This window comes from Lolium rigidum, chromosome 1 (genome assembly GCF_022539505.1).
Source record: "Lolium rigidum isolate FL_2022 chromosome 1, APGP_CSIRO_Lrig_0.1, whole genome shotgun sequence".
In the NCBI taxonomy this organism is placed as follows: Eukaryota; Viridiplantae; Streptophyta; class Magnoliopsida; order Poales; family Poaceae; genus Lolium; species Lolium rigidum.
In genome coordinates, this window is record NC_061508.1 from 156,490,374 (window position 1) to 156,513,722 (window position 23,349).

Here is a 23,349-nt window from a genome sequence, read left to right on the forward strand (position 1 = left end):
GAACGTTTGGTCATTATAAGTAAACAAACCGGCTTGTCCTTTGTGCTAAAAAGGATTGGGCCACTCGCTGCAATTGTTACTCTCGCACTTTACTTACTCGTACTTTATTCATCTGTTACATCAAAACCCCCGAATACTTGTCTCACGAGCATTTACGATGAATCCTTCATCGAAACCGCTTGTCAACACCTTCTGCTCCTCGTTGGGATCGACATTCTTACTTATCGAAGATACTGCGATACACCCCCTATACTTGTGGGTCATCAAGACTATTTTCTGGCGCCGTTGCCGGGGAGTGAAGCGCTATTGGTAAGTGGAATTGGTAAGGGAAATTTCTACTGTTTATGCTGATTTTATTTCTGCCTGCTGCCATAACTCATTATGGAGAGATCTTCTCTTGAGTGTTTATTTGGGAAATCTACTACTACTGCAAAGGTAGTGGATGAGGCGCCATGTAAGGAAGAATTACCATACAAAATACCTATGAAAATTATTGAACGTGTAGTGGGTAACCGTTATACAGGGACGGAGCTGTCCACCACGGAGATCATTTACTGTTCTTACATGAATTATGCGGTTTATTCAAGTGTGCAGGTATTGCTATGGATGAAGTGAGGAAGAAACTATTCTCCGTATCGCTGTCCGGTAAAGCGGCGCATTGGTATAAATTACTGGATAATGGGGATTCTCTTGAATGGAATGATATTGTGCCCCGGTTTATTCTAAGTTCTATCCTCCAAGTGAGATTCACAAAGATCGGAATCGCATATATAATTTTTGGCCTCATGAAGGAGAGAGTATCGCCCAAGCTTGGGGGAGATTGAAGTCTTTAATGCTCAAATGCCCCATTCATGAGCTTCCTGGTAATATTATTATTTATAATTTCTATGCAAGACTTTCTTTTCAAGACAAGACCTTGCTGGATACTTCTTGTTCTGGATCATTTACACGCAACAAGGAAGAGTTTAAAAGGGACCTTCTTAATCGGATCCAAGAAAATACTGAAGGTTGGGAGAACGACAAGGATAGAGAATCGGGTATAATTTATGATTATAAATGCATTGAAGCTTTTATGGATACTGATAAATTTCGTAATATGAGTGCTACTTATGGTCTTGATTCTCAAGTTGCTGCAAATCTTTATAAAGCTTTTGCTTCTCATTATGAATTGCCTAAGAAGAACTTTGATAAGTATCATGAACCGTATAAAGATAAAATTGATTCATCTATAAATAAATGTGTTGTAGTTGAAACTGTTGATCATGTTATTCCCGAAGCTTATATTGAAAAAACTCCTTTCCCTGCTAAAATGAAGGAGTACTCGTTATAAATAGTGCGGTTCATAAAAGTGAAAAGAAACCCGTAGAACTCGAAGAACAAATAAAAGTCGAACCTGTTGTTGCAATTGTTAAAGATCTTGTGACTCGAAAATGTAGAAGATGGTCATATTATTTTCCGTGAAGATGCTTCTAATATTGTCTCGCATCCTAATAAGTCTAGGAAAGCTAGTGTTCCTATGCTATCCGTTAGAATTGGTGATCATTGTTATTATGGTTTATGTGATATTGGTGCAAGTATTAGTGCTATTCCTTATGAGCTTTACAAGGAGATTATGCACGAAATTGGTTCTTGTGAACTTGAAGATATTGATGTGGTTATTCGGCTGGCTAATAGAGAAACTATCTCTCCAATTGGTATTATTCGAGATGTGGAAGTTCTATGTGGTAAGATTAAATATCCTGCTGACTTTTTGGTACTTGGTTCTGCTGCTAGTAAATATTGTCCTATCATTTTTGGTAGACCTTTTCTAAATACTTGTGGAGCTATTATAGATTGCAAGAAAGAGAAAATTTTGACTAAATTTGCTGGTGAATCTTATGAGTTTAACTTCTCTAAATTTACCAAAACACCTTATAAAATTGATTCGCCTAATAGTGATTTTAAAGTTGAACGAGTGTGCATCTCTTGTTCTTGCTCCTAATAATTCTTTGCGAGCAACATTTGGAGAATAGTGAGAGTGAAGTTTTTAGGGAAGAAAGAAATGAGCTTGATGAAATTTTCCTTCGTCAACCTATTCTTAAGCATGATTTACCGGTGGAAGACTTGGGTACAACACCACCACCAAAGGAAGATCCTGTCTTTGATTTAAAAACATTACCTGATAATCTTAAATATGCTCATATTGATGATAAGAAAATATATCCTGTTATTATTAGTTCTAAGCTTTCGAGTTTGAAGAAGAAAGGTTATTGGAAATATCGAAGAAACACCGAGGTGCTATTGGCTACACTCTTGATGACTTGAAGGGGATTTCTCCGTCTATTTGCCAACACGCCATTAATATGGAAGATGATGCGAAGCCCGTTGTTGAACCTCAGCGTCGTCTAATTCCTAAGATGAAGGATGTGGTAAGAAATGAGGTATTAAGACTCCTTGAAGCTGGTATTATATATCCTATTGCTGATAGTAGATGGGTTAGTCCTGTGCATTGTGTTCCTAAGAAAGGAGGAATGACTGTTGTGCCTAATGATAATGATGAGCTCATACCTCAAAGAGTAGTTGTAGGTTATAGAATGTGCATTGATTATCGAAAAGTTAATAAGGTTACTAAGAAAGATCATTACCCTTTGCCTTTTATTGATCAAATGTTAGAAAGGTTATCTAAAAATACTCATTTTTGCTTTCTTGATGGTTATTCTGGGTTTTCACAAATTGCTGTCAAAACTAAAGATCAAGAGAAAACCACTTTCACTTGTCCCTATGGAACTTATGCTTATAGGCGTATGCCTTTTGGTTTATGTAATGCTCCTGCTACTTTTCAAAGATGCATGTCTGCTATTTTTCATGGCTTTTGTGAGAGTATTGTGGAGGTATTCATGGATGATTTTTCTGTCTATGGGAATTCTTTTGATAGTTGCTTGCGAAACCTTGACAAAGTTTTGCGAGAGATGTGAAGAAACTAACCTTGTTCTTAATTGGGAGAAATGCCACTTTATGGTTAATGAAGGAATTGAGAGAGGTATTGAAGTTGATAGAGCTAAAGTTGAAGCCATTGAGAAGATGCCCTATCCTAGGGATGTTAAAGGTATTCGTAGTGTTCTTGGCCATGCTGGGTTTTATAGGAGATTTATTAAAGATTTCTCCAAGATTTCAAAGCCTCTTACTAATCTTCTTCAAAAAGACGTACCTTTTGTTTTTGATGATGATTGTAAGGAAGCTTTTGAAACTCTAAAGAAAGCCTTAACAAGCTGCCCCTATAGTTGAACCTCCCGATTGGAACTTACCATTTGAAATTATGTGTGATGCTAGTGATTTTGCTCGTAGGCGCTGTTCTTGGACAACGAGTAGATAAAAAGCTGAATGTTGTTCATTATGCTAGTAAAACTCTTGATGTCTGCTCAAAGAAATTATGCTACTACTGAAAAAGAATTGTTAGCTGTAGTCTTTGCTTCGATAAATTTAGATCTTATATTGTTGATTCAAAAGTTACGTTTCATACTGATCATGCCGCAATTAGATACCTTATGACAAAGAAAGATGCTAAGCCAAGGCTTATTAGATGGGTACTTCTATTGCAAGAATTTGATTTACATATTATAGATAGGAAAGGTGCTGATAATCCTGTTGCTGATAATTTGTCTAGATTGGAAAATATTGCTTATGATCCTGTTCCTGTTAATGATAGATTTCCAAATGAACAATTGGCTCGTAATAAAGGTGAGCTCGCGAGACAGATCCTTGGTATGCTTGATTATGCTAACTTTATTGTTTCCAAGTACTTGCCTCCAACCTTTTCAGCTCAGCGAGAGGAGGAAATTCTTTTATGACTTGAGGCATTATTTTTGGGATGACCCACACTTATATAAAGAAGGAGTGGATGGTATTCTGCGAAGGTGTGTTCCCGAATATGAACAACAAGAAATATTGAGTAAATGTCATGGTAGTGCTTATGGAGGACATCACGCCGGAGATAGAACCGCGCAAAAGGTTCTACAATCAGGTTTTTATTGGCCAACTCTCTTCAAAGATGCAAGGAAGTTTATTTTATCTTGTGATGAATGTCAAAGGGTTGGCAATATCTCCAGACGCAATGAAATGCCTATGAATTATACTCTTGTTATTGAACCGTTTGATTGTTGGGGATTTGACTTCATGGGACCTTTTCCCTCTTCAGAAGGTAACACTCATATACTTGTTGCTGTTGATTATGTTACTAAATGGGTGGAAGCCATACCTACCAAAAGTGCTGATGGTGAGACCTCTTTAAGAATGCTTTTAGATATTATTTTTCCTAGATTTGGAGTTCCTAGATATATTATGACAGATGGAGGTTCTCATTTTATTCATGGTGGTTTTAGAAAAACTCTTGCTAAATATGGTATTAATCATAGAATTGCTTCTGCTTATCATCCTCAAACTAGTGGGCAAGTAGAATTATCAAATAGAGAAATTAAATCTATCTTGCAAAAGACTGTTAATAAAACTAGAAAGAATTGGGCTAGTAAATTGAAGGAAGCACTATGGGCTTATAGAACTGCTTATAAAAACCCCATGGGAATGTCACCTTATAAAATGGTTTATGGAAAAGCTTGTCATTTACCTTTAGAACTAGAGCACAAAGCTTATTGGGCTGTTAGAGAACTAAATAAAGATCCTAAACTAGCCGGTATTAAGAGGTTGCTGCAATTAAGTTCTCTAGATGAATGGAGAAGTGAAGCTTATGAAAATGCTAAACTCTTTAAAGAGAAAGTTAAGAAATGGCATGATAGAAGGATTATCAAAAGAGAGTTTAATATTGGGGATAAAGTCCTATTGTATCGGTCTCGTCTCAGATTCTTTGCAGGGAAATTACTCTCGAAATGGGAAGAACCATATGTTGTTGAGGAGGTGTATCGATCAGGAGCAATTAAAATTAGTTATCTCCAAGGCAATGCCACGCAAGTGGTGAATGGACAAAGACTCAAGCATTATATCTCAGGTGATTCTTATAATGTAGATGTTGATGTTATTCGAGTGGAAACACCGGAGGCTTTCATCAAAGGTCAAATTGACAGTCCGCCAGAACTCGACTTTGAATAGGTAAGAGTACAGGTAATAAAAGTTCGCGATTTACTTTCCGAACAATATTTTTGCTGTTTTTGGAAAATATGAAAAATTACAAGATCGAAATGGAGTGGAGGAGGCGCACGAGGGCGTGCCCCATAGGCCGGCGCGGGCCCCATCCTGGCCGCGCCGCCCTATGAGGACACCGCCTCGTTGCCCCTCTCCGACTCTGGTTCGACCTGGTACTTTCCGTTTGTTGTGAAATTTTTTGCTATATAATCCCCCGGACCCCTGGAGGTCCGTATATCGTTTTTTCGACGTGTTTTGTTTCGAGTTGTTTCTGCCAGGATCAGTCTTTGATCTAGAGCACTATGGCCTCCGACAACAAGGGCAAAGGGCCTTCGGAGGAAGAAGTGAAAAGGGTGTCGTCAAAACAAGAGCAGCAAGCTGTTGGGAGTAAGCAAATCTTTGTGGGATCTGTTGATACTCGACGTTCTTTCTCTCATAACTTGCAGGGACCCTTACCACCTGCTCTTGGCCTCGACTCTTTCCCTGTGCTGGAAGAAGCTCTACGGACTACCGATGAGTTTTGTGGTCAATACCGGGCTCTAAGAAGAGAAGTGGAGATACTCAGGGAGAAGAATTACCGACTCCGTAGAATGTTGGAATATTACTCGATGCCCATCACAAGGTCGCCACCGCCAACTTCAGATAACAATGAATCTCTTCGAGTCTTAGTGCAGAATTGCCAAGCTGAGAAGTTGAAGCTGAAGGAGATCTGTAAGAAGCGCGGGAGGAATTCATCACCACCATCGCCAAAGGATTAATTCATCATCGGTATTGGCATCCCCTTGGTTTGTTCCAAGCTTGGGGAGTGCCGCGGTATCACATCATCACTACCTTTTTACTTTTTACTATCAAGTAGTGTCATATCATGAGTAGGGAAGTTATCATATAAGATGGGTTGCAGTTAGGAAGTATCTCTCCTTTAGTTGGTTGTCTATGTATCCCTTGGTGTGAGTTATCGATATGAAATATTAATGAGAAGTCTTATCATTTACATATTGCACACCTTATTTTAGTTTGCAATTTCTATTATATGATTAATCTTGATTTTAGTATTGGTATCACTTTGGGAGCATTGAGTAAATCTATTTGGTTTTGGCAAACTTAGCATTGGTCAATAGCAACAACACTTTGAGGTTTAAGTAGAAAAGAGAAATACATATAGTTGTTTCATTGTCTTCCTTTCTTGTTAGCTCATAGCTTATTATTCTGAAGTTAAAATTGTTTGTGCTTGCAAGAAAGATGCATGATTATGTCTATCACATGTATATTCGTTTGTTTCCCTCAACTCTTATGCTTGCTAATTAACCTTGCTAGCCAAAGACCCGTACCGAGAGGGAATGCTTCTCGTGCATCCAAACCTGAACCCAAACATATGCCATTTGTGTCCACCATATCTACCTACTGCATGGTATTTCCTGCCATTCCAAGTAAATACTTCATGTGCTACCTTTAAACAATTCAAAATTTATTACTTCTTATTTGTGTCAATGTTTTATAGCTCATGAGGAAGTATGTGGTGTTTTATCTTTCGATCTTGTTAGGCAGCCTCCACTAATGGACTAGTGGCTTCATCCACTTATCCTATAATTTTGCAATAAGAGCCGGCAACGGGGTTCCCAGCCCCAATTAATCAACTTTCATTAATAACTCTCTTCACATGTTTTGCTCGATTCATCGATAAGCAACTTAATTTTGCAATAGACATTCCTCCATGGTATGAGATTGTTGGAAGGCACCCGAGGATTCGGTTAGCCATGGCTTGTGTAAGCAAAGGTTGGGGGGAGTGTCATCCTTAAATAAACTAAAGTACATGTGTAAACAAAAGAGAAGAGGAATGATCTACCTTGCTGGTAGAGATGACGTCCTTCATGGGAGCCGCTCTTTGGAGGTCTGTTTGGCAAGGGGTTAGAGTACCCGCTACCATTCGTTGACAACAACAAACACCTCTCAAAACTTTACTTTTATTCTCTTTATATGATTTCAAAACTGAAAAAGCTCTAGCACATGATTTAATCCCTCGCTTCCTCTCGCGAAGGGCCTGTCTTTTACTTTATGTTGAGTCAGTACACCTATTTCCATCCATCTCAAGAAAGCATTTGAGTTGTTGTGATCAAACCATTATATTGTGATTTGCTTCATCATGTCTTTACTCTTCCTTGTTTAGTACAAGTTTTATCTGAATGAATATAGCTTTGCAAGTTATCAATGATCATTATGATTGAGTATGCAAGTTTACCATAAGCTTTAACATAAGAGCGCTGCTCAATAGATAAGTGTAATCTATTAACTGTTCTCTGACCAAGAACAAAGTTTGCCATCACCAATTATGATTTCTTATGCACCTTTATTTGTGATACCCTTATACTTGTTTCAAGTTGAGTTATATGAGGAAGTTGTTTACTAGAATGTCTTGTGTGAATGAATATGATGCTTCTTGTCCGTATTTGATTTATCGACTCTTCACTCCATAAACATGTGGTCCTGTTTACCGAGTTCAGTTTCGCTTGGGGACAAGCGAGGTAAGCTTGGGGGAGTTGATACGTCCAATTTGCATCACTATTTTATATCATAATTTGCTGTTATTCATTGATATATTTCATGTTTGGAGATAATACTTATGTTATTTCATGTATTTTGCATGATTCATGATTATTGGAGGATCGCGCAACGGAGCCGGATTCCGCTGGAAAAAGCATCGTCGAACGCAATATTTCGGAAGATCAACAATTGACGGGAATTACACGAAAACTCCTATTTTTCCGGATGACGAAGGGAGCCGAAGGGGAGCCGAGGAGGGCCGCCATGGGCCCCCCTCACAGGCCGGCGCGGGCCCCGCCCGGCCGCGCCGCCTCGTGAGGAGGGGGCCCACAGCCCCCTCTCGCCTCCTTTTCTTCGCGTACTCCTTCGTCCCGAAAACCTAAGCCAGGAGGGGTACGTCGCGAAGAGCCACAGCCGCCTCTGCGGGGCGGAGAACACCAGAGAGAAAAGAGCTCTCCGGTGGGCAGGAATCCGCCGGGGAAATTCCCTCCCGGAGGGGGAAATCGACGCCATCGTCACCGTCATCGAGCTGGACATCATCTCCATCACCATCACCATCATCTTCATCTTCATCACCGCCGTCTCCACCGCTGCACCTCGTCACCCCTGTAGCAATTTGGGTTTGATCTTGATTGTTTGATAGGGGAAACTCTCCCGGTGTTGATTTCTACTTGTTATTGATGCTATTGAGTGAAACCGTTGAACCAAGGTTTATGTTCAGATTGTTATTCATTATCATATCACCTCTGATCATGTTCCATATGATGTCTCGTGAGTAGTTCGTTTAGTTCTTGAGGACATGGGTGAAGTCTAAATGTTAGTAGTGAAGTATGGTTGAGTAGTATTCAATGTTATGATATTTAAGTTGTGGTGTTATTCTTCTAGTGGTGTCGTGTGAACGTCGACTACACGACACTTCACCTTTATGGGCCTAGGGGAATGCATCTTGTACTCGTTTGCCAATTGCGGGGTTGCCGGAGTGACGTAAACCCGAGCCCCCGTTGGTATATCGATGCAGGAGGGATCGCAGGATCTCGCAGTTTAAGGCTGTGGTTAGATTTATCTTAATTACTTTCTTGTAGTTGCGGATGCTTGCAAGGGGTATAATCACAAGTATGTATTAGTCCTAGGAAGGGCGGTACATTAGCATAGGTTCACCCACACAACACTTATCAAAACAATGAAGATTAACTAGCCGTATGTAGCGAAATCACTAGACTAAAATCATGTGTGTCCTCGAGAACGTTTGGTCATTATAAGTAAACAAACCGGCTTGTCCTTTGTGCTAAAAAGGATTGGGCCACTCGCTGCAATTGTTACTCTCGCACTTTACTTACTCGTACTTTATTCATCCGTTACATCAAAACCCCCGAATACTTGTCTGTGAGCATTTACAGTGAATCCTTCATCGAAACTGCTTGTCAACACCTTCTGCTCCTCGTTGGGATCGACATTCTTACTTATCGAAGATACTGCGATACACCCCCTATACTTGTGGGTCATCAAAGCACCGCAAGGCTTCAGCCAATGTCGGCGCCGACGATGTTTTTGGACGTCGTTTACCTTCTTGGAGGCGTAGCCATCTCACCCATTATGTTGTTGGTTGCCTGTCCCTGGGTGCTGCACTACTGACTTGCGAGTTCTCCAAGTTACTCCTAGGAACCCCTACCGGTGATGCCTTGTGTCAAGTTGTGACCGGCTTCATATAAATGGTGCTCTTCCGCTTTTGCGTGGCCTCTCTCGAGCCTAGGGTGGTTGTCGGAATTGGTGCCGTCGCAAGGGGGACACCGTGTAGGATAACGTTGCATAGAAAACAAAAAATTTCCTACCGCGAACACGCAATCCAAGCCAAGATGCAATCTAGAAGACGGTAGCAACGAGGGGTTTATCGAGTCTCCGCATGTGCAAAACTGTCTTGCACCCGTTGTATGCACTTGTTGATTCTATCACACCCGATCATCACGAGATGCTTCGAAACGACAAGTCTTGGCAACGGTGCTACTAAGGATGAACACTTTATTATCTTGAGATTTTAGTGAGGGATCATCTTATAATGCTACCGTCGCGATCTAAGCAAAATAAGATGCATAAAAGGATTAACATCACATGCAGTTCATATGTGATATGATATGGCCCTTTTGTCTTTGCGCCTTTGATCTTCATCTCCAAAGTACGGACATGATCTCCATCATCTTCGGGCATGATCTCCATCATCGTCGGCGTAGCGTCAAGGTCAAGGGCGCTGTCCTTCATGATTGTCCTCCATGTAGCAACTATTACAACTACTTTGAAATACTACTCAACATGAAATTTAAAGACAACCATAAGGCTCCTGCCGGTTGCCACAATACAATAATGATCATCTCATACATATTCATCATCACATTATGGCCATATCACATCACCAAACCCTGCAAAAACAAGTTAGACGTCTCTAATTTGGTTTGCATATTTTACGTGGTTTAGGGTTTTCGAGAGAGATCTAATCTACCTACGAACATGAACCACAACGTTGATACTAATGTTGTCAATAGAAGACTAAATTGAATCTTTACTATAGTAGGAGAGACAGACACCCGCAAAGCCTCTTATGCAATACAAGTTGCATGTCGAACGAGGAACAAGTCTCATGAACGCGGTTATGTAAAGTTAGTCCGAGCCGCTTCATCCCACTATGCCATAAAGATGCAAAGTACTCAACTAAAGATAACAAGAGCATCAACGCCCAAAAAACCATTGTGTTCTACTCGTGCAACCATCTATGCATAGACACGGCTCTGATACCACTGTAGGATAACGTTGCATAGAAAACAAAAAATTTCCTACCGCGAACACGCAATCCAAGCCAAGATGCAATCTAGAAGACGGTAGCAACGAGGGGTTTATCGAGTCTCACCCTTGAAGAGATTCCAAAGCCTACAAGATGAGGCTCTTGTTGCTGCGGTAGACGTTCACTTGCCGCTTGCAAAAGCGCGTAGAAGATCTTGATCACCGGCGCCACGAACGGGCAGCACCTCCGTACTCGGTCACACGTTCGGTTGTTGATGAAGACGACGTCCACCTCCCGTTCCAGCGGGCAGCGGAAGTAGTAGCTCCTCTTGAATCCGACAGCACGACGGCGTGGTGTCGGTGGCGGTGGAGAACTCCGGCGGAGCTTCGCTAAAGCACGCGGGAGCTATGGAGGAGAGGGGGCGGCTAGGGTTTGGGAGGGGGTGGCCGGCCACTTGGGGGTGCGGCCAGCTTGTGGTCTTAGGGTGGCCGGCCCCCTCCCCTTGGCCCCTCATTATATAGGTGGAAGCCCCAAGTGTTGGACTACAAGTCTCCGAATAAGACCCGAACCAAAAACCTTCCATGTGATAGGGAAACCTACCCAAGGTGGGAATCCCACTTGGGGTGGGATTCCCCCCTTCCATGTGGGGGTGGCCGGCCCCCATAGGGGGAGTCCACTTGGGACTCCTCCCCCTCTAGGGTTGGCCGTCCATGGAGGTGGAGTCCCTCCGGGACTCCACCTTCCTTGGTGGTTTCTTCCGGACTTTTCTAGAACCTTCTAGAACCTTCCATAGAACCTTCCGAATCATTTTAAATCACATAAAATGACATCCTATATATGAATCTTATTCTCCGGACCATTCCGGAACTCCTCGTGATGTCCGGGATCTCATCCGGGACTCCGAACAAATATTCGAACTCCATTCCATATTCAAGTTCTACCATTTCAACATCCAACTTTAAGTGTGTCACCCTACGGTTCGCGAACTATGCGGACATGGTTGAGTACTCACTCCGACCAATAACTAATAGCGGGATCTGGAGATCCATAATAGCTCCCACATATTCAACGATGACTTTAGTGATCGAATGAACCATACACATACGATACCAATTCCCTTTGTCACGCGATATTTTACTTGTCCGAGGTTTGATCATCGGTATCACTCTATACCTTGTTCAACCTCGTCTCCCGACAAGTACTCTTTACTCGTACCGTGGTATGTGGTCTCTTATGAACTTATTCATATGCTTGCAAGACATTAGACGACATTCCACCGAGAGGGCCCGGAGTATATCTATCCGTCATCGGGATGGACAAATCCCACCGTTGATCCATATGCCTCAACTCATACTTTCCGGATACTTAATCCCACCTTTATAACCACCCATTTACGCAGTGGAGTTTGGTGTAATCAAAGTACCTTTCCGGTATAAGTGATTTACATGATCTCATGGTCATAAGGACTAGGTAACTATGTATCGAAAGCTTATAGCAAATAACTTAATGACGAGATCTTATGCTACGCTTAATTGGGTGTGTCCATTACATTATTCATACAATGATATAACCTTGTTATTAATAACATCCAATGTTCATGATTATGAAACTAATCATCCATTAATCAACAAGCTAGTTAAGAGGCATACTAGGGACTCTTTGTTGTTTACATTCACACATGTATCAATGTTTCGGTTAATACAATTATAGCATGGTATATAAACATTTATCATAAACATAAAGATATATAATAACCACTTTTATTATTGCCTCTTGGGCATATCTCCAACAGTCTCCCACTTGCACTAGAGTCAATAATCTAGATTACATTGTAAGGAACCTAACACCCATGGCATTCTGGTGTTGGTCATGCTTTGCCCTAGGGAGAGCTTTAGTCAATGGATCTGCTACATTCAGATCAGTGTGTACTTTGCAAATCTTTACTTCTCCATCTTCGATGTACTCGCGAATCAAATGATAACGCAGCTTGATATGCTTTAGCCTCTTGTGTGACCTTGCTTCTTGTGCATTGGCGATGGCACCCATGTTGTCACAGTATATGACTAGTGGGTCCAATGCACTAGGAACCACACCGAGCTCTACAATGAACCTCTTCATCCATACCGCTTCGATGAAGCCTCCGAAGCCGCTATGTACTCCGATTCTCGTTGAAGACTTCGCCACCGTGCACCGCTTCGAGCTTGCCCAGCTACTCGCAAAGCACCATTCAATATAAACACGTACCCGGATCGTGACTTAGAGTCATCAGGATCGGTGTTCCAACTTGCATCGGTGTAACTTGTTACAACGAGCTCTTGGTCACCTCCATAACAAAGAAACATATCCTTAGTTCTTTTCAAGTACTTCAGGATATTCTTGACCGCTGTCCAGGTGTTCCATTCCCGGATCACTTTGATATCTCGCTAGTCAAACTAACGAGCATGCGCTATATCCGGTCTTGTACATAGCATGGCATACATAATAGAGCCTACTCGCCGAAGCATAGGGGATCCGATTTATCCTTTCTCTTTCTTCTGCCGTAGCCGGTCCTTGAGTCTTACTCAAAACCTTGCCCGGTAACATAGGTAAAAACCCTTTCTTACTTTCGTCCATTCTAAACTTCTTTAGAATCTTGTCCAGGTATGTACTCTGTGATAGCCCTATTAGGCGTCTTGATCTATCTCTATAAATCTTGATGCCTAATATATACGATGCTTCACCAAGGTCTTTCATTGAAAAAACTATTATTCAAATAACCTTTTACACTGCTTAATAGTTCTATATCATTCCCAATCAATAATATGTCATCTACATATAATATCAGGAATGCTACAGAGCTCCCACTCACTTTCTTGTAAATACAGGCCTCTCCATGGCACTGTATAAACCCGAAGTCTTTGATCACCTTATCAAAGCGTCGGTTCCAACTTCTCGATGCTTGCTTCAGTCCATAAATTGAACGCTGAAGTTTGCATACTTTGTCAGCATTTTTAGGATCGACAAAACCTTTGGGTTGTACCATATACAACTCTTCCTCAATGTCTCCATTAAGGAACGCCGTTTTGACATCCATCTCGCCAAATCTCATAATCGAAAAATGCAGCTATTGCTAACAAAATCCTCACAGATTTTAGCTTCGCTACAGGTGAGAAAGTCTCATCGTAGTCAACACCTTGAATTTGTCGGAAACCCTTTGCGACAAGTCGAGCTTTATAGACAGTAATATTACCATCGACATCCGTTTTTCTCTTGAAGATCCATTTATTTTCGACAGCCTTGCGGCTATCAGGTAAGTCTACCAAAGTCCATACTTTGTTATCATACATGGATCCCATTTCGGATTTCATGGCTTCTTGCCATTTGTTGGAATCTCGGGCTCATCATCGCTTCTTCATACGTCGCAGGGTCCTCATCATTGTTATCCACAATCATGACATTTAGACAAGGATCATACCAATCAGGAGTGGCACGTTCCCTTGTCGATCCGCGAGGTTCAGTAGTTTCCTCGTTCGAAGTTTCATGATCATTATCATTAGCTTCCTCTCGTTGTCGGTGTAGGCGGTACAGGTACAACTTCCGGCATCGCGCTACTCCGATCAACGAGTATAGATTCATCAATCTCATCGAGTTCTACTTTTCTTCCAAGTCACTTCTTTAGTGAGAAATTCTTTCTCAAGAAAGGTTCCGTTCTTAGCAACAAAGATTTTGCCTTCGGATCTGTGATAGAAAGTGTACCCTATAGTTTCCTTAGGGTATCCTATGAAGACGCATTTCTCCGCTTTGGGTTCTAGCTTGTACGGTTGTAACTTTTTTACATAGGCTTCACAACCCCAAACTTTAAGGAACGACAGCTTAGGTTTCTTATTAAACCATAATTCATACGGTGTCGTTTCTATGGATTTTGATGGTGCTCTATTTAAAGTGAATGCGGCTGTCTCTAATGCATAACTCCAAAATGATAACGGCAAATCGAGTAAGAGACATCATAGAACGAACCATATCTAAGAGAGTTCGATTACGACGTTCGGACACACCGTTTCGTTGTGGTGTTCCCGGCGGTGTCAATTGTGAAAGTATTCTGCATTTCTTTAAATGCATGCCAAACTCATAACTCAGATATTCACCTCCACGATCAGATCGTAGAAATTTAATCTTCTTGTTACGTTGATTTTCTACTTCACTTTGGAATTCCTTAAACTTCTCGAAAGTTTCGGATTTATGTTTCATGAAATAGATATACCCATATCTACTCGGATCATCTCGTGAAGGTTAGAACATAACGATAACCACCGCGCGATGCTACGCTCATTGGTCCGCATACATCGGTATGTATGATTTCCAATAAGTCGGTAGCTCGCTCCATCATACCGTAAAATGGAGTCTTAGTCATTTTTCCCATTAGACATGCTTCGCATCTATCAAGTGACTCAAAGTCAAGTGATTCAAGTAATCCATCAGTATGGAGTTTCTTCATGCGTTTCACTCCAATATGACCAAGACGACAGTGCCACATATAAGTAGAATTATCATTCAATTTAATTCGCTTAGCATCAATGTTATGTATATGTGTATCACTACTATCGAGATCTAACAGAAATAAGCCAATCTTTTCAGGTGCTCGACCATAAAAGATATTATTCATAAAAATAGAACAACCATTATTCTCGGACTTGAATGAATAACCATCTTGCATTAAACAAGATCCAGATATAATGTTCATGCTCAACGCGGGTACAAAATAACAATTATTTAGGCTAAAAACTAATCCCGAAGGTAGATGTAGAGGAAGTGTGCCGACAGCGATCACATCGACTTTGGATCCATTTCCAACGCGCATCGTCACTTCATCTTTCGAGTAGTCTTCGTTTATTCTTTAGTTCCCGTTTCGAGTTACAAATATGAGCAACCGAACCAGTATCAAATACCCAGTGTACTAGAACGAGAACCGGTGAGATAAACATCTATAACATGTATATCGGATATACCTTCTTTCTTCTTCTTGACAAGGCCTCTCTTCGGATCCGCCAAATACTTGGAGCAATTACGCTTCCAGTTGTCCCTTCTCCTTGCGAGTAATAGCACTCAAGCATCGGGCTTAGGGCCGTTCTTAGGTTTCATAGGAGGCGTGGCAGCTTTCTTGCCACCCTTCTTGAATTTTCCCTTAGACTTGCCCTGTTTCTTGAAACTGGTGGTCTTGTTGACCATCAACACTTGGTGCTCTTTCTTGATCTCAATCTCGAGCAGCTTTTAGCATGCCAAAGAGTTCGAGTAACTCCTTGTTCATGTTCCGCATATTGTAGTTCATCACAAAGTTCTTGTAACTTGGTGGCGGTGATTGAAGGACACGATTAATCCCCGATCCGTTAGGAATCACTATTCCCAAGTCACCGAGTTTCTTCGCATGCCCGGTCATGGCGAGCATGTGCTCACTAACGGAGCTGCCTTCTTCCATCATGCAGCTCGAAGAAGTGTTTCGATGCTTCATAGCATTCCACGGCCGCATGAGTCTCAAATATAGCTTTCAGCTCATTGACCAACTCATGAGGATCGTGGTGCTCAAAACGTTTTTGAAGATCGGCTTCCGGATCGCACAGGAGGGCACACCGAACTTGAGAGTACCGAGTTTTCCGAGTCTCGTAAACAGCTTTTACTTCATCGGTTTCAGCTTCGCAGGAGGGTCACCTAGCGGTGCATCAAGCACAAATTGCAGATTTCCGCCAGAGAGGAAAATCCTCACATGACGGAACCAGTCGGTGAAGTTGCTACCGTTGCTCTTAAGCTTTTCTTTCTCTAGGAACTGGTTAAAATTAATTGGGGACGCCATCTCTACAACATATATTTGCAATAGTTTAGACTAAGTTTATGACAAATTGAGTTCAAATTTTAATTCAACATAATTAAAAATCTAGGTGAACTCCCACTCAAAACAATATCCCTCGCATTGTCTTAGTGATCACACGAACCAAATCCACCGCACCTAAGTCCGATCATCACGAGACAAGGTGTGATTTCAATGGCGAACACTCAAAGTGTTCATCATATCAACCATATGATTCATGCTCTACCTTTCGGTATCACGTGTTCCGAGACCATGTCTGTACATGCTAGGCTCGTCAAGGTCACCTTAGTATCCGCATGTGCAAAACTGTCTTGCACCCGTTGTGTGCACTTGTTGATTCTATCACACCCGATCATCACGAGATGCTTCGAAACGACAAGTCTTGGCAACGGTGCTACTAAGGATGAACACTTTATTATCTTGAGATTTTAGTGAGGGATCATCTTATAATGCTACCGTCGCGATCTAAGCAAAATAAGATGCATAAAAGGATTAACATCACATGCAGTTCATATGTGATATGATATGGCCCTTTTGTCTTTGCGCCTTTGATCTTCATCTCCAAAGTACGGACATGATCTCCATCATCTTCGGGCATGATCTCCATCATCGTCGGCGTAGCGTCAAGGTCAATGGCGCTGTCCTTCATGATTGTCCTCCATGTAGCAACTATTACAACTACTTTGAAATACTACTCAACATGAAATTTAAAGACAACAATAAGGCTCCTGCCGGTTGCCACAATACAATAATGATCATCTCATACATATTCATCATCACATTATGGCCATATCACATCACCAAACCCTGCAAAAACAAGTTAGACGTCTCTAATTTGGTTTGCATATTTTACGTGGTTTAGGGTTTTCGAGAGAGATCTAATCTACCTACGAACATGAACCACAACGTTGATACTAATATTGTCAATAGAAGACTAAATTGAATCTTTACTAAGTAGGAGAGACAGACACCCGCAAAGCCTCTTATGCAATACAAGTTGCATGTCGAACGAGGAACAAGTCTCATGAACGCGGTCATGTAAAGTTAGTCCGAGCCGCTTCATCCCACTATGCCATAAAGATGCAAAGAACTAAACTAAAGATAACAAGAGCATCAACGCCCACAAAACCATTGTGTTCTACTCGTGCAACCATCTATGCATAGACATGGCTCTGATACCACTGTAGGATAACGTTGCATAGAAAACAAAAATTTCCTACCGCGAACACGCAATCCAAGCCAAGATGCAATCTAGAAGACGGTAGCAACGAGGGGTTTATCGAGTCTCACCCTTGAAGAGATTCCAAAGCCTACAAGATGAGGCTCTTGTTGCTGCGGTAGACGTTCACTTGCCGCTTGCAAAAGCGCGTAGAAGATCTTGATCACCGGCGCCACGAACGGGCAGCACCTCCGTACTCGGTCACACGTTCGGTTGTTGATGAAGACGACGTCCACCTCCCGTTCCAGCGGGCAGCGGAAGTAGTAGCTCCTCTTGAATCCGACAAGCACGACGGCGTGGTGTCGGTGGCGGTGGAGAACTCCGGCGGAGCTTCGCTAAAGCACGCGGGAGCTATGGAGGAGAGGGGGCGGCTAGGGTTTGGGAGGGGGTGGCCGGCCACTTGGGGGGTGCGGCCAGCTTGTGGTCTTAGGGTGGCCGGCCCCCTCCCCTTGGCCCCTCATTATATAGGTGGAAGCCCCAAGTGTTGGACTACAAGTCTCCGAATAAGACCCAAACCAAAAACCTTCCATGTGATAGGAAACCTACCCAAGGTGGGAATCCCACTTGGGGTGGGATTCCCACCTTCCATGTAGGGGGTGGCCGGCCCCCATAGGGGAGTCCACTTGGGACTCCTCCCCTCTAGGGTTGGCCGGCCATGGAGGTGGAGTCCCTCCGGACTCCACCTTCCTTGGTGGTTTCTTCCGGACTTTTCTAGAACCTTCTAGAACCTTCCATAGAACCTTCCGAATCATTTTAAATCACATAAAATGACATCCTATATATGAATCTTATTCTCCGGACCATTCCGGAACTCCTCGTGATGTCCGGGATCTCATCCGGGACTCCGAACAAATATTCGAACTCCATTCCATATTCAAGTTCTACCATTTCAACATCCAACTTTAAGTGTGTCACCCTACGGTTCGCGAACTATGCGGACATGGTTGAGTACTCACTCCGACCAATAACTAATAGCGGGATCCGGAGATCCATAATAGCTCCCACATATTCAACGATGACTTTAGTGATCGAATGAACCATACACATACGATACCAATTCCCTTTGTCACGCGATATTTTACTTGTCCGAGGTTTGATCATCGGTATCACTCTATACCTTGTTCAACCTCGTCTCCCGACAAGTACTCTTTACTCGTACCGTGGTATGTGGTCTCTTATGAACTTATTCATATGCTTGCAAGACATTAGACGACATTCCACCGAGAGGGCCCAGAGTATATCTATCCGTCATCGGGATGGACAAATCCCACTCGTTGATCCATATGCCTCAACTCATACTTTCCGGATACTTAATCCCACCTTTATAACCACCCATTTACGCGAGTGGCATTTGGTGTAATCAAAGTACCTTTCCGGTATAAGTGATTTACATGATCTCATGGTCATAAGGACTAGGTAACTATGTATCGAAAGCTTATAGCAAATAACTTAATGACGAGATCTTATGCTACGCTTAATTGGGTGTGTCCATTACATCATTCATACAATGATATAACCTTGTTATTAATAACATCCAATGTTCATGATTATGAAACTAATCATCCATTAATCAACAAGCTAGTTAAGAGGCATACTAGGGACTCTTTGTTGTTTACATTCACACATGTATCAATGTTTCGGTTAATGCAATTATAGCATGGTATATAAACATTTATCATAAACATAAAGATAGATAATAACCACTTTTATTATTGCCTCTTGGGCATATCTCCAACACACCGGTGTTCTTCACCTGCTGGTGGCGGACAGGTGCAAAAACATAGGCTTTTCCTGAAGGTTGGTGGTGAAGCTACCGCGAAACCATTGCACGGTCATGTGCTGGCAACGGCGACGCTTGTGAGCGCCGCTTCCCTTCCTGGAGGCGTTGTTGTGAAGCTTCCTCCCTTTAAACTCTGGAAGTTCATCTTCTCACTAGCGCAGTTAGGTAGTTCCTCGGTGGTTGGTGGTCTTCATTGAGCCATTCCGGTCTAATGCATTTCTGTGGAGCGGTGTCTTGGTGCTGGACGGGGCCAGTGAAGTCTCCGGTGTTTAGTTGCAGTCTCGGGCGCCATGTTGGAACTTGTAGTTCGTTCTGCATGTTCTCTTCTTTTTTAGGCTTTAGCTCTGCACTGTGCTTGTATCTCTAGCTGGTATCCCAGCCTTTTTTCTATTGTTGTAATTGTTCAACTTCTGATCGGTTGATGGCTTTGTTAATTCAAAGTAGGGCTCACTGATCGGTGATATGTCTATAGTGAGTACTACCTCCATTCCAAGGCTTAAGGCCTATATTTTTTCACAAAGTTAAACTATGTTAAGTTTAACTAAGTTTTTATCAAAAATCATTAACATGAAAAGTACAAAATCAATATGATTAGGTAGATAATAAAATATATTTTTATATGGTACCTACAAAATATTATATTTATTCATAAATTTTTCTAAAAGTTTGGTCAAACTTTACTTCGTTTGACTTTCTGGAAAAAAAAAATAGGCCTTAAGCCTTGGGATGGAGGTAGTAGTATATATACGGCCGGAAGGCAAATACGAATGATGTGGTTCATTCGTGCTAATTTATAAACTTTACATGTACTAGTGTTCAACGCTTTTAAAACGTTTATCACACAAATATTTCTGGATGGATGAGCATCTCACATTGGTGGTCCATGCTGATTTACATTCCATCAGTGTGTACCAAGATTTTGCATTGATATACAAGAGAATGAGCTTCCAACTGAAACTTGCATTCCACCATATTACACATGTTAATGGTTATCACGTTAATCGTGCAGGTGTGAGGTGGAAGCAGACTACATTGGCATGTTTCTACTTGTGGCCTCTGATTTCGATCCACATGTAGCCCCTCGGGCTCTTGGGAAGCTTGCAAAGATAGAAAGAAAAACATGTTCGACGAGAAGCTCTATTTCCTCGCACTCTCTACTCATCCATCCCCAAAGGGAAGACCACACAGTTTTTGTCACGACCTAATGTCATGGAGGAGGCGATGAAACTAGCGTGGACACGTGGGCACAGGTTCTAACAAGGCTTAGTTCCTCGATCTTAATGCCATCTCCAGCGGTCCGACGCAAACGGACGCAAAATGACCATTTACGTCAGCGCGGTTGAAATATGTGTTTGTACCCATCTCTAGCGGCTCGATGCATAGTGACCGCGATGTCCGCGCAGATGCAAACTTGACCCAAATATGCGGTAGGAATGCGTCTGCGCCGACGCGTCCGCGCGTCCATTTTGGTCTGGCTTGCCCCTCTCTCCTCCTTTAATGCAGGGTAGTCCCATGTGCTGGCCAATGGTGGCTACATAAAAAACACCTTTAGTCTCTCACCTTCCTAGTTAAAGCATGGCAGGGCCCTTGCAGTCAAAAGACGCGTCTCTACCGCTGGGAAAAGGGCAGGCACATACAAATATGTGACCAATTTTTTGTGTACTTGTCCGGGCCGCTGGAGATGCCCTAAGCTCTAGGTTTCTAAACTCTATTGTTGTTGATGCCTACATGGGATAGGTGAATGCATGAGATGTACTTGTAAGCATGCAATAAATAAGAGTACATTTACCAACAATTCCAGCGCTCACTCCACAAACAAGGAAAAAAGACAGATCGGTGCAACATGTTGCGGTAAGAAAAAACGCTTGGATAATAGCAACGCTAAACTAGAGAGCCTATTGTCAACAACTCGTTGCATAGCTAGGCACAAGTAAAAGTGTGCAGTGAAGGACGTGTAAGGGCTATACTGCTCATACTAGTGCCCTGAGCTTAATCTGTGCACCGTGCATAGGACGTAATATTTTCTTGTTGTGCGGTGCATGAGTATACGTTGGCGCTAGCTCAAACTCAAAGTGTTGAAGGATCATGCACACTGCCATCTTAGCCTCAAACAGCACGAAATTCTGACCAATGCAGATCCGTGGCCCCCAACCAAATGGGAGGAAGGCACTTGGATCGTTGGATGCCTTGGAGATCCCCTCAGAAAACCTATCCGGCCTAAACTCGTGCACGTCGGCTCCCCAGATGTTTGGATCATGGTGAATGAGAAGCAATGGCATCTCGATGACCACTCCAGCGGGGTACGTGATGCCCCCGAGTTCCGTCTCATTGTATGTTTTCCGGTGGAATGCGATCGCAGGTGGGTACAAACGGAGGACCTCATAAAGAATCATAGTTACCTGCATCGTAGATTGGTAAAAACTTTTAATACCTGTGCTTGCATAAAAAAACATGTAATCTCAATATGCACTCACGGTTCTGAGTCTGCTAAAGCCGGCGTACTCAGGTCGGTTCTTCCCGAATAGGCCAAGGACCTCCTCCCTTGCACGGTCCTGCCACTCGGGGTGCATACTCAGTAGGATCATTGTCCATGCGAGCAGTGTTGGTGGCGTCTCTGTCGATGCTAAATAGCACATCTTGCATTCTTCCATCACATCTTCAATGGTCATTCCTGCGGCGGATCGTCCGTTGCCATCGGTTTTCCCCATGTTTGGCTCGAGCATTAAGCTGAGCAAATCACATTCGGTGCTCTCCCCTTCTTGCATAGCTTGCATTTTCTTTGCAATTATACCTTCTAGGACAGATTCGATCTCGTTATTAATTTCACGCATCCTTCTGTTGTTTTTCGTAGGCAAGGACCTGCAAATTATTTCCGGATGAATCAGCTATGCTAACTGCATACCCGCTCTACGCCAAGGTATGGTGCGTATTATTTTTTGGTCAAAGTGAAACTTGTTAAGTTTTGACCAAGTACATAGAAAAAATGAACATTCACAACAGAAAGTCTATATTATTAGAAGCAACCACCATAAAATGTACTTTCACATATATACTATCCATTGGGAAAAAAAGTTGAATAATTAATAACGATTGTAGAGATAAATAAACACAGCTCGAGGAAAAAGGGCAGCTAAATGCTAACGTAGTTGAACCGGTATTATATACAGTAGTATATTTTTAGCTGGTGGTGACAACTTACATGTAGCCCGGAATGAAGATCATCTTGCCGCTGGCCTTGATGCGGTCAACTTGCTCGGACTGCAGCGTCAATATCCTTCTCCCTTCAAGGTAGCTGCTGCCGAATGCAGTGCGCGAGATGGTGTCCGCGGCGAGGATCAGGAACTCCGGGCAGACGTCGACCTCGCACCAGCCCTCCAAATTACTAGCAAGGGATTCAATCCATCTGGTCACGAGCTCTTGGCAGGAGGAAGAGAACGCCGGCAGCATGAGCTGGAAATTCAACCTCTCAGTGAACAATCTACATAGACATAACATAACGAGTGTAGCAAAGCCAACTCATGAAAGAAACGGTACACTTACTTTGAGCTTCTCGAGATGGAATGCCCGGCCGAGGATCTTCCGGTGCTTGACCCACTTCTCCCCCTCGTGCCTCGGGAGGCCGTTGGTGAGAAGCCTGGACAGCACCCGGGTCCGTGGGAGCTTCTCGAAATGGCCGGACTTGCCAAACATCACCTCCCTGGTGAGCCGAGCATCCACGATGGTCACCGTTGGCACGGGGCCGTTCCAGGAGACGCACTCCTGGACTGCGCCGTGGAGAAGAGGCACGACGTAGGGAACAATGTCATGGCAGCCTAGTGGCATTGGTGACTGTTGGTTTTTCACAGGGGCGTCGCTGGTGAAGGGGCGGTATGGTCTCCCAGGGAGGCCCTGGGCAAGCAGCGCCCTCTCGAGCCGCCGTGGCCGCAGCCACATCCGGTCCAGGAGCATGGCAGCTTGCCATAGGAGAGTGAATATGAGGAAGCTCCATGGCAGCATGGCTGGGCTCATGGTGGCAGCAACTGCAACAATGTCTTTGTGCCCAATTACATCGAGGAGTGAGGTTAAATACTAGGAATGGGATCCCACACCGG

The 23,349-nt window shown here is 42.9% G+C and overlaps 1 protein-coding gene across 1 annotated transcript; it reads right to left on the reverse strand.

Moving 5' to 3' along the window:
- Window positions 1-21,228: 21,228 nt before the first annotated feature.
- Window positions 21,229-23,266, reverse strand: LOC124652861 (cytochrome P450 72A15-like). Its single transcript, XM_047191912.1, has 4 exons — window positions 22,799-23,266; window positions 22,458-22,708; window positions 21,733-22,117; window positions 21,229-21,657 (listed from the first exon to the last, which is right to left on the reverse strand). Exons 1-4 carry the CDS (start codon window positions 23,264-23,266, stop codon window positions 21,229-21,231), a joined length of 1,533 nt encoding a protein of 510 aa, XP_047047868.1.
- Window positions 23,267-23,349: the final 83 nt, after the last annotated feature.